The 13424-nt window shown below is 37.8% G+C and overlaps 1 protein-coding gene across 1 annotated transcript in view; it reads left to right on the forward strand.

Annotated features, from left to right (window-relative positions):
* The first annotated feature begins 2990 nt into the window (after window positions 1-2990).
* The window catches only part of LOC124605613, a 94029-nt gene continuing 83595 nt past the window's right edge, over window positions 2991-13424 (forward strand). Inside the window, exons 1-2 of the mRNA XM_047137420.1 lie at window positions 2991-3190; window positions 3500-3742. Coding sequence (XP_046993376.1) covers window positions 3153-3190; window positions 3500-3742 — 281 coding nt within the window. The 5' untranslated portion in view covers window positions 2991-3152. The remainder of the gene's footprint in view (window positions 3191-3499; window positions 3743-13424) is intronic.

Raw genomic sequence — 13424 nt, forward strand, 5'->3', positions numbered from 1 at the left:
GTTCATCCTATCTGGAAAGCGTCCCAGACCATGCAGCAGTACTTCATAAATGTACAGACAGCGCAGTGTACACAGTCTCTTTAGTTGATCTGTTTTATTTTCCAAGTGTTCTGCAAATAAAACACAGTCTTTGGTTTGCTTTGCTACAAAATTTTCTATTTATTCTTTCCAATTTCAGTTGTCCGTAATAGTAATTCCTAAGTACTTAGCTGAATATACAGCCTTTAGGTTTGACTGATTTACCATGTAACTTAAGTTTAACGGATTCATTTCAGCACTCGTGTGGATGACATCACACTTTTCATTATTGAGGGACAAATACCAATTTTTGCACCACACAGATATCTTTTTAAATCACTTTGCAATTTGTTTTGATCTTCTGATGACTCTTGAAGTCATTCTTGGGATAGTTTGCATATATTTTCAAGTGTCTGCCAGTTCAACAGTCTTAGTAACAACTGGAGCTGGTCATACATGATACAAATACGCACCTGGGAGTAAAAATTAGTACAGATTTAAAATGCGGTGATCATATAGCCGCAGTCATGGGTAATGCAAGTGATAGAATTTGACTCATTGGTCTATGATTGAGACTACTTACAAAAACACTCTTGCAAACCCATCCTAGAATTTTGCTCAACTGTATGGGAGCTGTATCAAATAGGAGTAATACTATACTGAGTATATACAGAGAACATAAGCAAGAATGGTTATGGTTTGCTCACCCACAGGAGTGTGTCACAGAGATGTTGAAGAGAATGAACTGGCAGAAACTTTAAAATTTATGCAAATTGTCCCAAAAATGCCTTGAAGGGACAGCTTTAAAAGATGAATCTAGGAACATACAACAACCCGATACATATACTTCCCAAAGGTATCACAAGTACATGATTATGTCAATTACACTGTGCAAAGAGGCATTTTGTTTTCTTACCGCCATCCATACAAGACAGGAATGGGAAGAAGCACTGAAACCTGTTACAATGGACAGTACACGTTGCCATGCACTTTCCAGTGGTTTGCAGTATGTATGTGTAGACTGTAAAATAAAATTACATAGTCCAGAAAAAAATGAGCAGAAAATATGGGAAAAAACTAATAACTGCAACATCTACAAATATCAAGCAGTAATGAACGGGGAATCAAAAATGCATGCTGCAGTTAGACTGCAGTTTATTGACACTTTCATTGCATTGCATGTCACAGAAAAAGTAGTGAAGAGTCAATTTCAGAATGCTAGCAAAATTAAGCTTACAAGGGAAATAGAAATGAATGCTATGGTTCAGAGTTATTGTCTGAAATTAAAAAACAAGCATCTGATTGGAATTTACTTCACATGGAATTTGTATTAAAGTACATAGCAAAGAAAAATGTCATTCAAAGTAGTAATCATCTAGGCAGTAAGATCCTGCTTAAACTAAGAGGCACATCGGAACCAAATTGCTGGAAACAAAGAAAACTTTCTCCAATAAAATATCTTTAGTAGTTTCAAACCAAGGAAAAAGAGTGTGACATCTAAATCTGTAGAACAGAACCGTATGGATGTAAAACACAGCGAAACTGGAGAAGAGGAAATAGGTAGCATTTCACATGTGGTGCTGCGGGTAATGTTAAGCTAAAAGTATAAAATGAAAAATACTAAAGAGCACAATTAAAACGTTGCATATATGGGAAACAATATACAAGCACTTTTTTGGTGGAGATTCGAAACGAATAATCCACAATAAAGGTAGCAGCAGCAGAAACAAGGCAGAACAGGCAAATATTAGAATATGTATGATTGTGGGCATTGCATGCAGCAGGCATTAACGTCTGGTTCCATGCAGAAGACAATTCTGAGTAGTATTTGATCATCTGGTTCTTCCACTCGCAAAATCTTTGATTTCATCTACATATATGTTGACCTATCTGATATATTCTTTCAGTACCTGACTTCAATTTTACCCCGACAACCCATATTTTCTTTCCCTTATTTTAGTGTTCAATGATAGCTGACTTACGGGTCCCTGGATTCATGCATGCGTAGCTAGTGTTCAGCAATCTGCTACGTATGTTCACGTGTCCAACAATACTGACTATAGTTCCCACTTCCATGTCAACGTTAAAATAAGTTCTAGAACACAAGTCTGAGAATATGAAGGCCAGAATACTACTGAAGCAATCTTTGATGTATGATGGTTAAGAGCTGCTTTATGTATTTTAAAAAAGTGGTTGTCATTTTCAGGTTCGGCTACTAGAGCTAACAATAGGCTGCTACTCATCAGCTACAGCACGGAATAATTTATTGGTGAACACGACTGCTTCATTTCCATTAGATAACAGTGTGTGTATGTGCGTTGTTGGTTTGTGAACTTCGAAATTTACTGGCCTACATGTTCACTTTTCCTAAAATGACTGTACTGGCTGCCAATGTTAGAGCTGAAAACTTACTTGCGGGCTCACCACTGAAAATTTCGCACATTTCGTACGATGTCATTATTTAAGACATATCAAGAAATAACTGTAACTCATACAGTAATTGTGACATTATACATTACTCTCGCCCTAGATTTCTCATAGGCAGATAAGTATTTTTATGCGGAATATATCATCACAAACAATGCGAATTACACACTCCTTCGTACTGTCTTAATTTCGAATTGCCCCAACTTCTTCGTGTACAGATCGATCATCACGCGCTTGCGCTCAACTATCGAACAGAGTCAAGGAGGCTATTCGATATATCAATCAGCTGTTCCTTATACGGGAGGGAACAGTTCAAAAGACATCTTTACGCTCCATTTCCGAAGACAATTCACCTGTTGCCATGGTAACAAGACGCAACTGGTCATCGTAACACACTGGCTTGGATCACCTTCCAAATATTAAGATTGGGTTCGGGTAAGTAAACGAAATAATTTTCTAATCGAAGAGTGCGGAAGAGACATCGAAGTTTGTCTGTAGTCAACCCAAGCCTTGCTTTTTTTTTAATCAGGAGAAAAAAAGTAACATTTGCGTATGGTGTTTGGCAGTGTTTTACGTGAAGTAAATGTGTGAGATAGCACAATTAACAGAAAAAAAATGCAGTTTTCAAACGATATTCGATAGCAAATGAGTATTTTACATTCGCCAGTGGAAAAAACTGCTGGACTTCCTCATCCCCACTACTTTTGATGAGCGTGATTGACTTTTGGTCAAACCTGAATAAGATGTATGACATTAAAATTTAAGTTGTTATTTTATTAAAGTGTATAAAGTTTTCGGTGGTCAACACGATTTAAAAATGCCATATAAATGGTATTTTGCATAGTTTTCGCCATAAGGCAACAAATAGATATAAATTACTGTGGTAATGTGATTGTTACTTTTATATTCCATTATAGGTTACTGAGTTTCAATATCTTATTTATTCCGACTTACGCCTTTTTTTAACAAATTGCTAAAGATATCGTAGTTCTTAATTAATTTTTGTTGCGTTGAAACAGCTGCCAGAATTAATAAATGTTTTTTTGTTATGCAGACTTCCAGGGGAAATTCCCAAAAGTCCGATGGATCTTGCTGAAACCATGAAGAATATAGTTGCAAAGGGAATACAAACTGAGATGGGCCCTCCATTTGCTGGTGCTGGTTATGTGACAGAAAAGTTGTACATGCTGCTTCAATTATATTTGCAAAATAAAGGATGGAATCCATCAGTGGAATTGTTACAGTGCTTCAGCGAATTAAAGGAAGCATCAATGCTACCAAGTGCTGCCTACTTACAGTAAGAACTGCCTTATTTATAATAAATATTTTCCTGAGTTTGTTTTACATTTCAGAATTGAATTTTCATAAATCTTTCATCACAAATTTGATTTCTTAAAATATTCTTTTTTTAATGGATGATGATGTACGGAGAAGAGGACGATTGCTCCACCTCACACTGACTGCTGGGGGAGGGGAGCAGTATTGCGGAGCACCATCTATCTTTGTCAAGCAGTCCAGCAAAATAAATGCATACTTGTGTATTGTGCTTATTATTGAGCATCTACCAAAGTAATGACATACAACATGAATTTTCAGACTAGTTTATACCAACAGGGTGAGATGAACATTTACAAGGAAGGGCAACATGAGTAATCATGGGAGAGCATCATGGAAATGCTGAAAAATGGGAATTGACATGTACAAAAATACATGCTGACTATCACATTCCATATGCAGCTGAAATGAGAAGAGAGGATATCTGCTATGCGCAGGACGATGGTTTGCAGATTGTGAATGGATATGTAGAGGTTATCTTGTAATACTGTTCCACTAATACCCTGTGGAAAGTATATTATGAAGGAATATGGACTAGTCAGTGTCTGTTTGATGACCTCAGCCAGCAGTTGAGAAAACACTGATCATGAAAGGAACATGTGTAGATCAGGGTCCTGGACTTGCACTCAGTCTCTTTTATTGTGCAATACTGTTGATGTGTCAGTTTAATTCTAGTTTAAAGTACAGCATATTTTGTGTTCACATAGTTTGCAATTTATGTGGCTCATTAGTATACTGATGAAAAATGATATAAATGTGTTGCTATTTCTTGCCATGCTGGCTTGTCCACTCCTTGTTTCTTTTAAATTGTGAAACCCAGCATCTGGATCATTCCGTGTCAAATACACACACGCAGTGTACCTTACCATTCTAGATTTTCTTAAATGTAATACACTCATTGTGGGTACTGAGATTAAGAAAATGCCAAATTTCAATTTTTTATTTCAAACCATTTCTTAAATATGGCTATGTAAAATTTCCAAAAACTGTCCAGAAAAATTACTCTAGAAGATGTCCTAATTGAGCCATAGACCTGGGAAAGGCGTTATTTTGCATCATTTTTTATGCTCTTTCCAGTGGTATACAACACAACATAGGTTATAATTAATATTTTTTTTTTTTTTCAAAATACAGATTGAAATTTTGATATTTTTTTTTTCCAGAAAGTACATAATCTGAAATTTTGATAATATTTCCATAAATACTTAGTTCCGTTGTAAATCACGTGACAAAATATAAATATGGGATGGTGACGGATTCATTGTTAAATAAATGTTTCTGACTTGGTTTTCACTAAAAAAGTTGAACCTTGACTATCCATTACATCTGGGACCATGAGATGGTTGGAAAGCTGTAAAGGTCAGATAATCAGAGGAGAATGAAATGAGTCATTTACAGAGCTCAAAACAATGTCATAAATCAAAATTAAGTAAGAAAATTACATACTTATGGAGGTGGGGGGGGGGGGGGGGGGCAAAAACATAGCTTTCATGTTGCCTTGTTCAAGTTAACACACAGGGGAGTGGCATGGGGCTTTATCTAGCACTACAGTTGCACGGGGTGGTAGTAGGTTCTTGGAATTTGAGTATTTTTTGACAGCCAGGACAAATGCACCAAAAACAATTCTTTAACAAAATTACCATTCGTCCAAGCACTTTTTTGGGCTTTGTAGTAAACAGTAAGTGCTGTTCCCTCCCACCCACCCCCAACCCCCTTCCAGGCTGCAAGTGCCGAGCCTGTGGCTGAGGCAGCGTTTTATAGTTTAACCCAGTCTCATCAGTGTTGTATAACTGATCAGCTACCAGTTTATTTTCCAACACTTCCCCACCCCCAACAAACTCCCTAACAGCACAATCATCATCAGCAGAAAGTTTTTCACCTGAAATAGCAACTTGCCAACATTATGATTATTTTTACACCAGTGAACCTAGCTTTCATATGGTGACTGGTGTAAAATCGATTACTAATGCTGGAATGCTATTTGGTGTGCGCACAGACCAATGATCAAGACACATGGTCGTATAAGTCCAATTTTTACCAAACCTATTTTAACAAATAGGAATTTAATTAAAATATACAGAAAGATAACTAAACTATCAGAAATATCAAAATACCATCATCTTAAAACAAAACCAATAAGCGTATTCTATAATTAAGCTCAGCTTACTTTAATTTGATGCAATACTAATAGCCTGTTAATTGGTAAAACAAAAATGTTGGACATTGGACCTATAAATGCAAATTTAAATAAGGCATAAAAAAAGTTTAATTATTGATGTAATAGCTCTGTTCCATGTTGCTTGGACCAGAACTATTAATTACGTGGTGCTTGTTTTTGAGTAATGTGTATCTTAATACAGTTGAATACAACACAATAGAAACTAAGAACAATTTCTAGATAACTATCTACAAAATATAAGTTAATACTAACCTGAAGAAAAAGTCTGAGTTGAAATCAGCTTCCCAAAAAATTATTTTGGGCCTTCACAGATAACATTTTTAAAAAGCCGGTTTGGTTTGGCTTGCATCACTTTCAACAAAAATATATGTTCTCGTAGTCGGGGTAAATGGATTTACTTTTGCGAGAACATCCATAACTAACACCCACAGCACACCCGCGTGAGCAGGATAGGAGAGCAATGTAAACAGTCTACATGGATAAAGAAAAGTTATTTTCGTTTCATCAACTTCTTCACTCAGTTTTGTCATACTCATTGGTGGCATAGACTGATATATCTCGTAATTTCGATTTGTCCAGTGATGTAGTTACCTCCCACTCCCAACTCTGCACATCATATGAAAAGTATTTCACTTTTAGTTGATGTAGAGCTGGGAATGAATGCATGAAATTGATGTGTTCTTTTGGTTGTCAACACTTCTTCAAGCCAGATTTTTAAGACCATTTCGGAAGCAGCGTAATATTCTACAGTGGGAAAGGCGGAATATATTTTTGTTGCGTTATCACTCAAATAGCCTCATAGGGTTTGTATCTGGTTGGTATGGCCTTTGCAAACTTGGATGATCTACCAGTATCTTAATGGAACCCTCTACTCTATCACACGCCCTTCCCATGTGCTGTGGCTGAAAAGTGCCACTTGATTTTTATGTTGAAGTCTTCCCCATGAAGGCAAAGGTTCAGAAAGTTTTTCTTATTTTTGTATTGAGCAGCAGAACATCTGAAAAATAGTAAAGCTTTTTTGAAGCTTTTGAATTTTATTTGCTAAATATGAAATTAGCTTCTTTTGAAAGGCACAAACAGCAATTGCATTGTGCTCTGGACAATCAGAAATGGTAACAAAGCTCACATACTCGGTTTTGTGTAACTGTTTGTAGTTAATAGCAAAAGGATGTTTAATAATCCGCTGACTTAGTCCAGTGGTAACTGTGAGCTTCACGCTGTAGAAGCATACTGTAATTTTTTGAAATATCACATGTAACAACAAATTCCAGTTCATTAAGATTTTGTTTTGTGGAGTTAAAAAATACTCTTTGCTGCTCGGCAATGAAGTCATGCTAAACCAAAGAGGATGTCATGCTACAGAATAAAGCTGTAAATCCTTCAGAGGTTTTCTGTATGATTTTCAGATTACAATGATCAACAGACAGCTACTGGCAGAACTCTAGTCATTTAACCAGATTTTCATCAAGAGAGACTTGTAAAATTTTACGTATTTCAGTTTCACTTGGGCAATAGTCACAATTTCCCAAGTTGCAGTCAGTTGATCATGGCTTGCAAAGCATTTTTGCATTGCTTGTAATTGTTTAAGTTGCCATTTGTTACTGTTTTTAGTTTTTCATTTTCAGTTATTTATTTTTTTGTGTTGTTGAGTTGTGCGTACGCGGATGTAGTGTGGCGCCACTCCGTCCAACTAATATGCAGTGTTTTGGTCTCAACCCAGCAGTTTTAGAAAAACCTGTTGTTATGGTAGGAAACTTGTCTTTAAAATGCCTGTGAGCTTCTTTAAGGTTTCACAGAATTTTTTTTTAAATTTCCATTTGGTTCTGTAACCATCAAACAGTGTTTAATACCTGGCTATCTTCATATTTTTCATAAAATGAATGTACAGGTTTGACAGTTTCTATTGGTAAACATTTCCCTGCTTTTGGGTTTGGACCTGCCATAAACTTAACTTTTTTTGCTGAACCATGTAAAATTCGCGCAGTATCCTCCTGATACTCCACTTTTCAGTTAAAATTGTGTGACTCATTGGTTTTTTCCTAAACATTTAGAATTAAAAAGGTTAGTTGTGAGATTTTGGAGAGCAAATTTGTAAATTTCAGTATCATTATCTGATAAAGAAGCTTCAGCAGCAACAAAAAGTTTTTTTTTTCCGTTTAACAGGATGTGGTTTTTTCCCTCCTATTTTTCCACTTTTGATTTGACAGAGTGCTTTGATGTTTTCTTTTTTTTCAGTTGGGATCTAGTGTAGTTCTTGAAGTGATGTGTTAAGTGTTCAAACAACCATTGAAATTTTGCTGAAGTCTGGGTCTTCGTCTGGAATGATTATCTTATATCCAGAAGAAACTTCATCTTCAACATCTTTATCACTGATTGGCTCTGTATTTTTCAATATTGTTTCTTCTTCCCTACATTTATCACAGATTTTCAATTAATAGGATATTAATTTATATTGTATAAAATTAAAGTAAGCAATCGACTGAATTTAATAATACAGTATGCTGATTGGTTTTGTTTTGAGATGATGATATTTTGATATTTCTCTCTCTCTCTCTCTCTCTCTCTCTTTCTTCTTGTCTGTATATTTTAATTAAATTCATAGTGATTGAAGATAAGATAGGTTTGGCCAGAAGGAACTACTAGTGAAAAACAAGTCAGGATAATTTTTTTGTTGATAATGTACCCATCATCATCCCATATTTATATTTTGCCATGTGATTTTTTAGTGGCGTATTTTGAAAATTTTGAATTATGGACTTTTTTGGAAAGAAATACAATTTTAAAATTATATTTTGAAAATTTTTTTTAATTAGAACCTACACCATGTTGCATGTCACGGGAAAGAGCATGAAAATGCTGCAAAATGACGCCTTTCCCAGCTTTATAGTGCAATTAGGGCAGCTCCTAGAATGATTTTAAAAAAGTCTATTCCTGCTGTTTTGGTCAGTTTTTGTAAAATTTTACATAGCCATATTTCAGAAACAGTCTGAAATAAAAAAAAACTGAGATCTGTTATTTTTCTTAGCCTCAGCACCCACTATGAATATACAAAATTTTGCAAAATCTGAAATGGCGAGGTAATAATTTTATTTAAAGTGTGTTGATCTGACATGGATTGGCTCATCCCCTTAGCTACACCCGATAGTTGTACAACCGCACCCACACAGAATTCCTAGCCTGATAATATGAGGAAAAATCAGAAAGTCTTTGCCCTTTTCCCAGCACTGGGCCTTTCCTGGTTTGTGCTAGCCTTATATACTGGTAGGTCCGCCACATGACACTGCTGTCAGTTGTTAAAGATGGCGGTTGTGCTTCACTCGTCCACAGCATTAGGGCAACGAAATGTGATTTGTTTTCTATGGAGCCAGGGATAAACCCCCATCAACATCTATATGGAAGTGCAGCCCAAATATGAGGAAAACTGTCTCATTTTGACAACTTTAAGGTGGTGGTGTGAATCCGACAAAGGCTGTGAAGCCATGCATGACAGTGATCGATCAGGGAGGATGTGTTCTTCATTGACTGATAACATTTCCCACGTGGATGCAGTGGTGAAAGCAGATTGGATTGTTCTCATCACAGCAATTTTCCAGGAGCTTGGCATATTGCATGGGAGTGCTTACAACTTCGTTCATGGGTCGTTGAGGTGGGTGCCTAAGCAGTTGGATGACAAGATGAAAGGCAAGTGCATGATGTCTTCACTGAAACATGTGGAACGGTAATCCAAGGAGGGTATGGGTTTCCTGGACCCCATTGTTACTGGTGATGAAACATGGATAGCTATGGAAATGTCCTGGTTTGCCTATGACCAAAAGTTCCATGCAGCACCATCTGTTGGGAAGGTGATGTTAATGGCATTCTGGGATAGCCATGGGCCACTCCTGCTGGATTTCATGCCACAAGGAGCAACCATCAGTGCCGACAATTGTTGTTCCACACTGTCTAATCTGAGAGCTGCCATCAGACAAAGGTCTACATCTACATTTATACTCCGCAAGCCACCCAACGGTGTGTGGCGGAGGGCACTTTACGTGCCACTGTCATTACCTCCCTTTCCTGTTCCAGTCGCGTATGGTTCGCGGGAAGAACGACTGTCTGAAAGCCTCCGTGCGCGCTCTAATCTCTCTAATTTTACATTCGTGATCTCCTCGGGAGGTATAAGTAGGGGGAAGCAATATATTCGATACCTCATCCAGAAACGCACCCTCTCGAAACCTGGCGAGCAATCTACACCGCGATGCAGAGCGCCTCTCTTGCAGAGTCTGCCACTTGAGTTTATTACACATCTCCGTAACGCTATCACGGTTACCAAATAACCCTGTGACGAAACGCGCCGCTCTTCTTTGGATCTTCTCTACCTCCTCCGTCAAACCGATCTGGTATGGATCCCACACTGATGAGCAATACTCAAGTATAGGTTGAACAAGTGTTTTGTAAGCCACCTCCTTTGTTGATGGACTACATTTTCTAAGCACTCTCCCAATGAATCTCAACCTGGTACCCGCCTTACCAACAATTAATTTTATATGATCATTCCACTTCAAATCGTTCCGCACGCATACTCCCAGATATTTTACAGAAGTAACTGCTACCAGTGTTTGTTCCGCTATCATATAATCATACAATAAAGGATCCTTCTTTCTGTGTATTCGCAATACATTACATTTGTCTATGTTAAGGGACAGTTGCCACTCCCTGCACCAAGTGCCTATCCGCTGCAGATCTTCCTGCATTTCGCTACAATTTTCTAATGCTGCAACTTCTCTGCATACTACAGCATCATCCGCGAAAAGCCGCATGGAACTTCCGACACTATCTACTAGGTCATTTATATATATTGTGAAAAGCAATGGTCCCATAACACTCCCCTGTGGCACGCCAGAGGTTACTTTAACGTCTGTAGACATCTCTCCATTGATAACCAAGGGATTCTCGACGTGGCCAGAGTGATTCTGCTCCACAACAATGTGACACCACATATGGCAACCAGAACTGCCCAGAAGCTCTCGGTATTTCACTGGGAGATTTTGGACCACCCACCATACAGTCCAGACCTCGCCTGCAGTGATGTTCACGTTTTCAGATCGCTGAAGAAGTTCCTGGCATGATTCACAAGTAACGATGAAGCTAAGACAGCCGTCCGCCAGTGGTTCCATAGTCAGTCGGATGAATTCTGCCACAGAGGCATCTCAAATTTAGTGCTGTGGTGGGGCAAAAGTGTGAACCGGTGTGGGGACTATGTTGAAAAATAATGTAAAGCACATAAAATGGGATGCATATTTGTCATTACCTGTATGTATTTTTTTTATTATCCAGAGTGTCTGAGGCCAAAGTTAGAAGAGGTCTCTTGTAAGATCCTAAGCTTGTATTTCCTTCGGTTTATTTGAATTTTCTAGAAGTTTCATTAATTTGCCATAGTATGTATGTGCTATATATACTGCTGGTGAATACTGTCATGGCTGCTGCTGTAACTGCAAGAATGTGCTGTTCCAAAACCCAGTACACCTACTTGTCACTCCTTGAAGGCCAATAAAATGTTTCCTGGGCCATTTGAGTACATAAAGCTTATTAAAGCATCCTTCTGCTTATTAGAAGCCTGTCAGACATTTCCAATCAATCACTCTGTTTTTTCATAAATTTGATTTCATTTAAAAAAAGAAGAAATTGAATGAAATTAAGCATTACAAGAAGAGAGATTTTTAACGTGGGTGTACTGTAACAGGAACTATAAAAAATAATCTTGTATTTTTTGCCAACTGATGAAACAATAATTCAGGTCGGCACTATTTCAAATGCTGCATCACCTTTCCTGCCCAAAATGAGAGACGAGTGAAGGAGATATATTAGCATTCGACCTCCAGCCAGGACAATATGCTGCATGCATTTATGAAAAAGAGTGATGAATTGGAAATGTCTGTGGGACTTTTTCTGAGCAGAAGGATGCTTTAATATGCTTTATACACTCACAGGGCCCAACAAATTCATGTTACTAGCCATCAAGGAATAACAAGTACTGGGTTCTGAAACAGCATATTATTACAGTTATTCCAGCATCCTCAGTGACATTGTTGGCCGACAGTGTATATAGTATTTATATTCTATAACAAATTAATGAAATGTGTAAAAAAATTCAAGTGGCTTGAAGGAAACATAAGCCTAGGATCTTGAAAGAGACCCCTTCTAGCTTTGGTCTCTGACACTTAATGAAATGTACCATAAGTATTGGGATCTTGCATAAAGGAACCCTTATCAGGTTTGAGAACATGTGGTAAACAAACCAAGCCATGGATGCTACTGCACAGCTGTCAGGTGTGGCCTCGATGGCTATGGGAAAGTTGCACAAGTCACACCAACTCCCAAGAAAGGAAATAATCTGCTTAACCCATATCACCAGTTCTGATTTGCAGTAGGATTTTGGAACATATACTGTGTTTGAATGTATTGACAAATAGCCGACACGGATTCCGAAAATATCATTCTTGTGAAACACACCTAGCTCTGTATTCTCTTGAAGTAGTGAGTGCTATTGACAGAGGAAGTCAAATTGATTTTTAGATTTCCAGGAGGTTTTAACACTGCTCCTTGTAAGTGACTTCTAATCAAAATGCATGTCTGTGGAGTGTAACTGGATTCATGAGTTCCTGTCAGAAAGTTCACAGTTCATAGTAACGGGCTGGAAGTCATAGAGTAAAACAGAAGTAATAACTATAATTCCCCAAGGAAGTGTTTTAGACCCTCTTCTGTTCCTGATCTACATAAACAGTTCAGGTTACAATCTGAGCATCCCTATTACAAGGGGCATTCAGTAGGTAGTGCAACACCTTATTTTTCATTTTTTCCTGGCCAATTTCAACTGGAAAAAATGCAGATTTTTTTTGCAGATTTTGTTGTAGGACTTTGTAGAATATTCCCACTTCGCCCCTATATTTTCATGGCATTCCAGTAGATGGTGGCGCTATACATAGCCTTCAGGATGGCCTTTTTAAATTGAGATGCATTCCAAGTATAGAGCTATCATTGAGTTTCTTTTGACAGAAAACCTGAGCATTGCAGATATTCATAGATACCTGCAGAATGTTTACGAGACCTAGCTGTGAACAGAAGCACGGTGAGTCATTGGGCAAGGCATTTGTCATCATCACAACAAGGTCGTGCAAACCGGTCTGATCTCCTGCATGCCAACCGGCTGCACACAACTGTAACTCATGCAATGGTGCACCATGTGGACACTTCATTCGAGGTGATTGACACATCATAAAGAAACACCTCGCTGCTCACTTGGATGTCTCTGTTCATAGTGGTGACACACATGTCCACTTGTTGGAATACTCAAAGATGTGTGCCTGCTGGGTTCCTCGCCACGGTAAAGTGGCATAAGACCATCACATTGAACTGAGATTATGTTGAAAAGCAGGGTTTTGTAGACAAAAAAATGGAGAATGATATTGTCCATTGGAATCTTGAA

This window comes from Schistocerca americana, chromosome 3 (genome assembly GCF_021461395.2).
Source record: "Schistocerca americana isolate TAMUIC-IGC-003095 chromosome 3, iqSchAmer2.1, whole genome shotgun sequence".
Classification (NCBI taxonomy): Eukaryota; Metazoa; Arthropoda; class Insecta; order Orthoptera; family Acrididae; genus Schistocerca; species Schistocerca americana.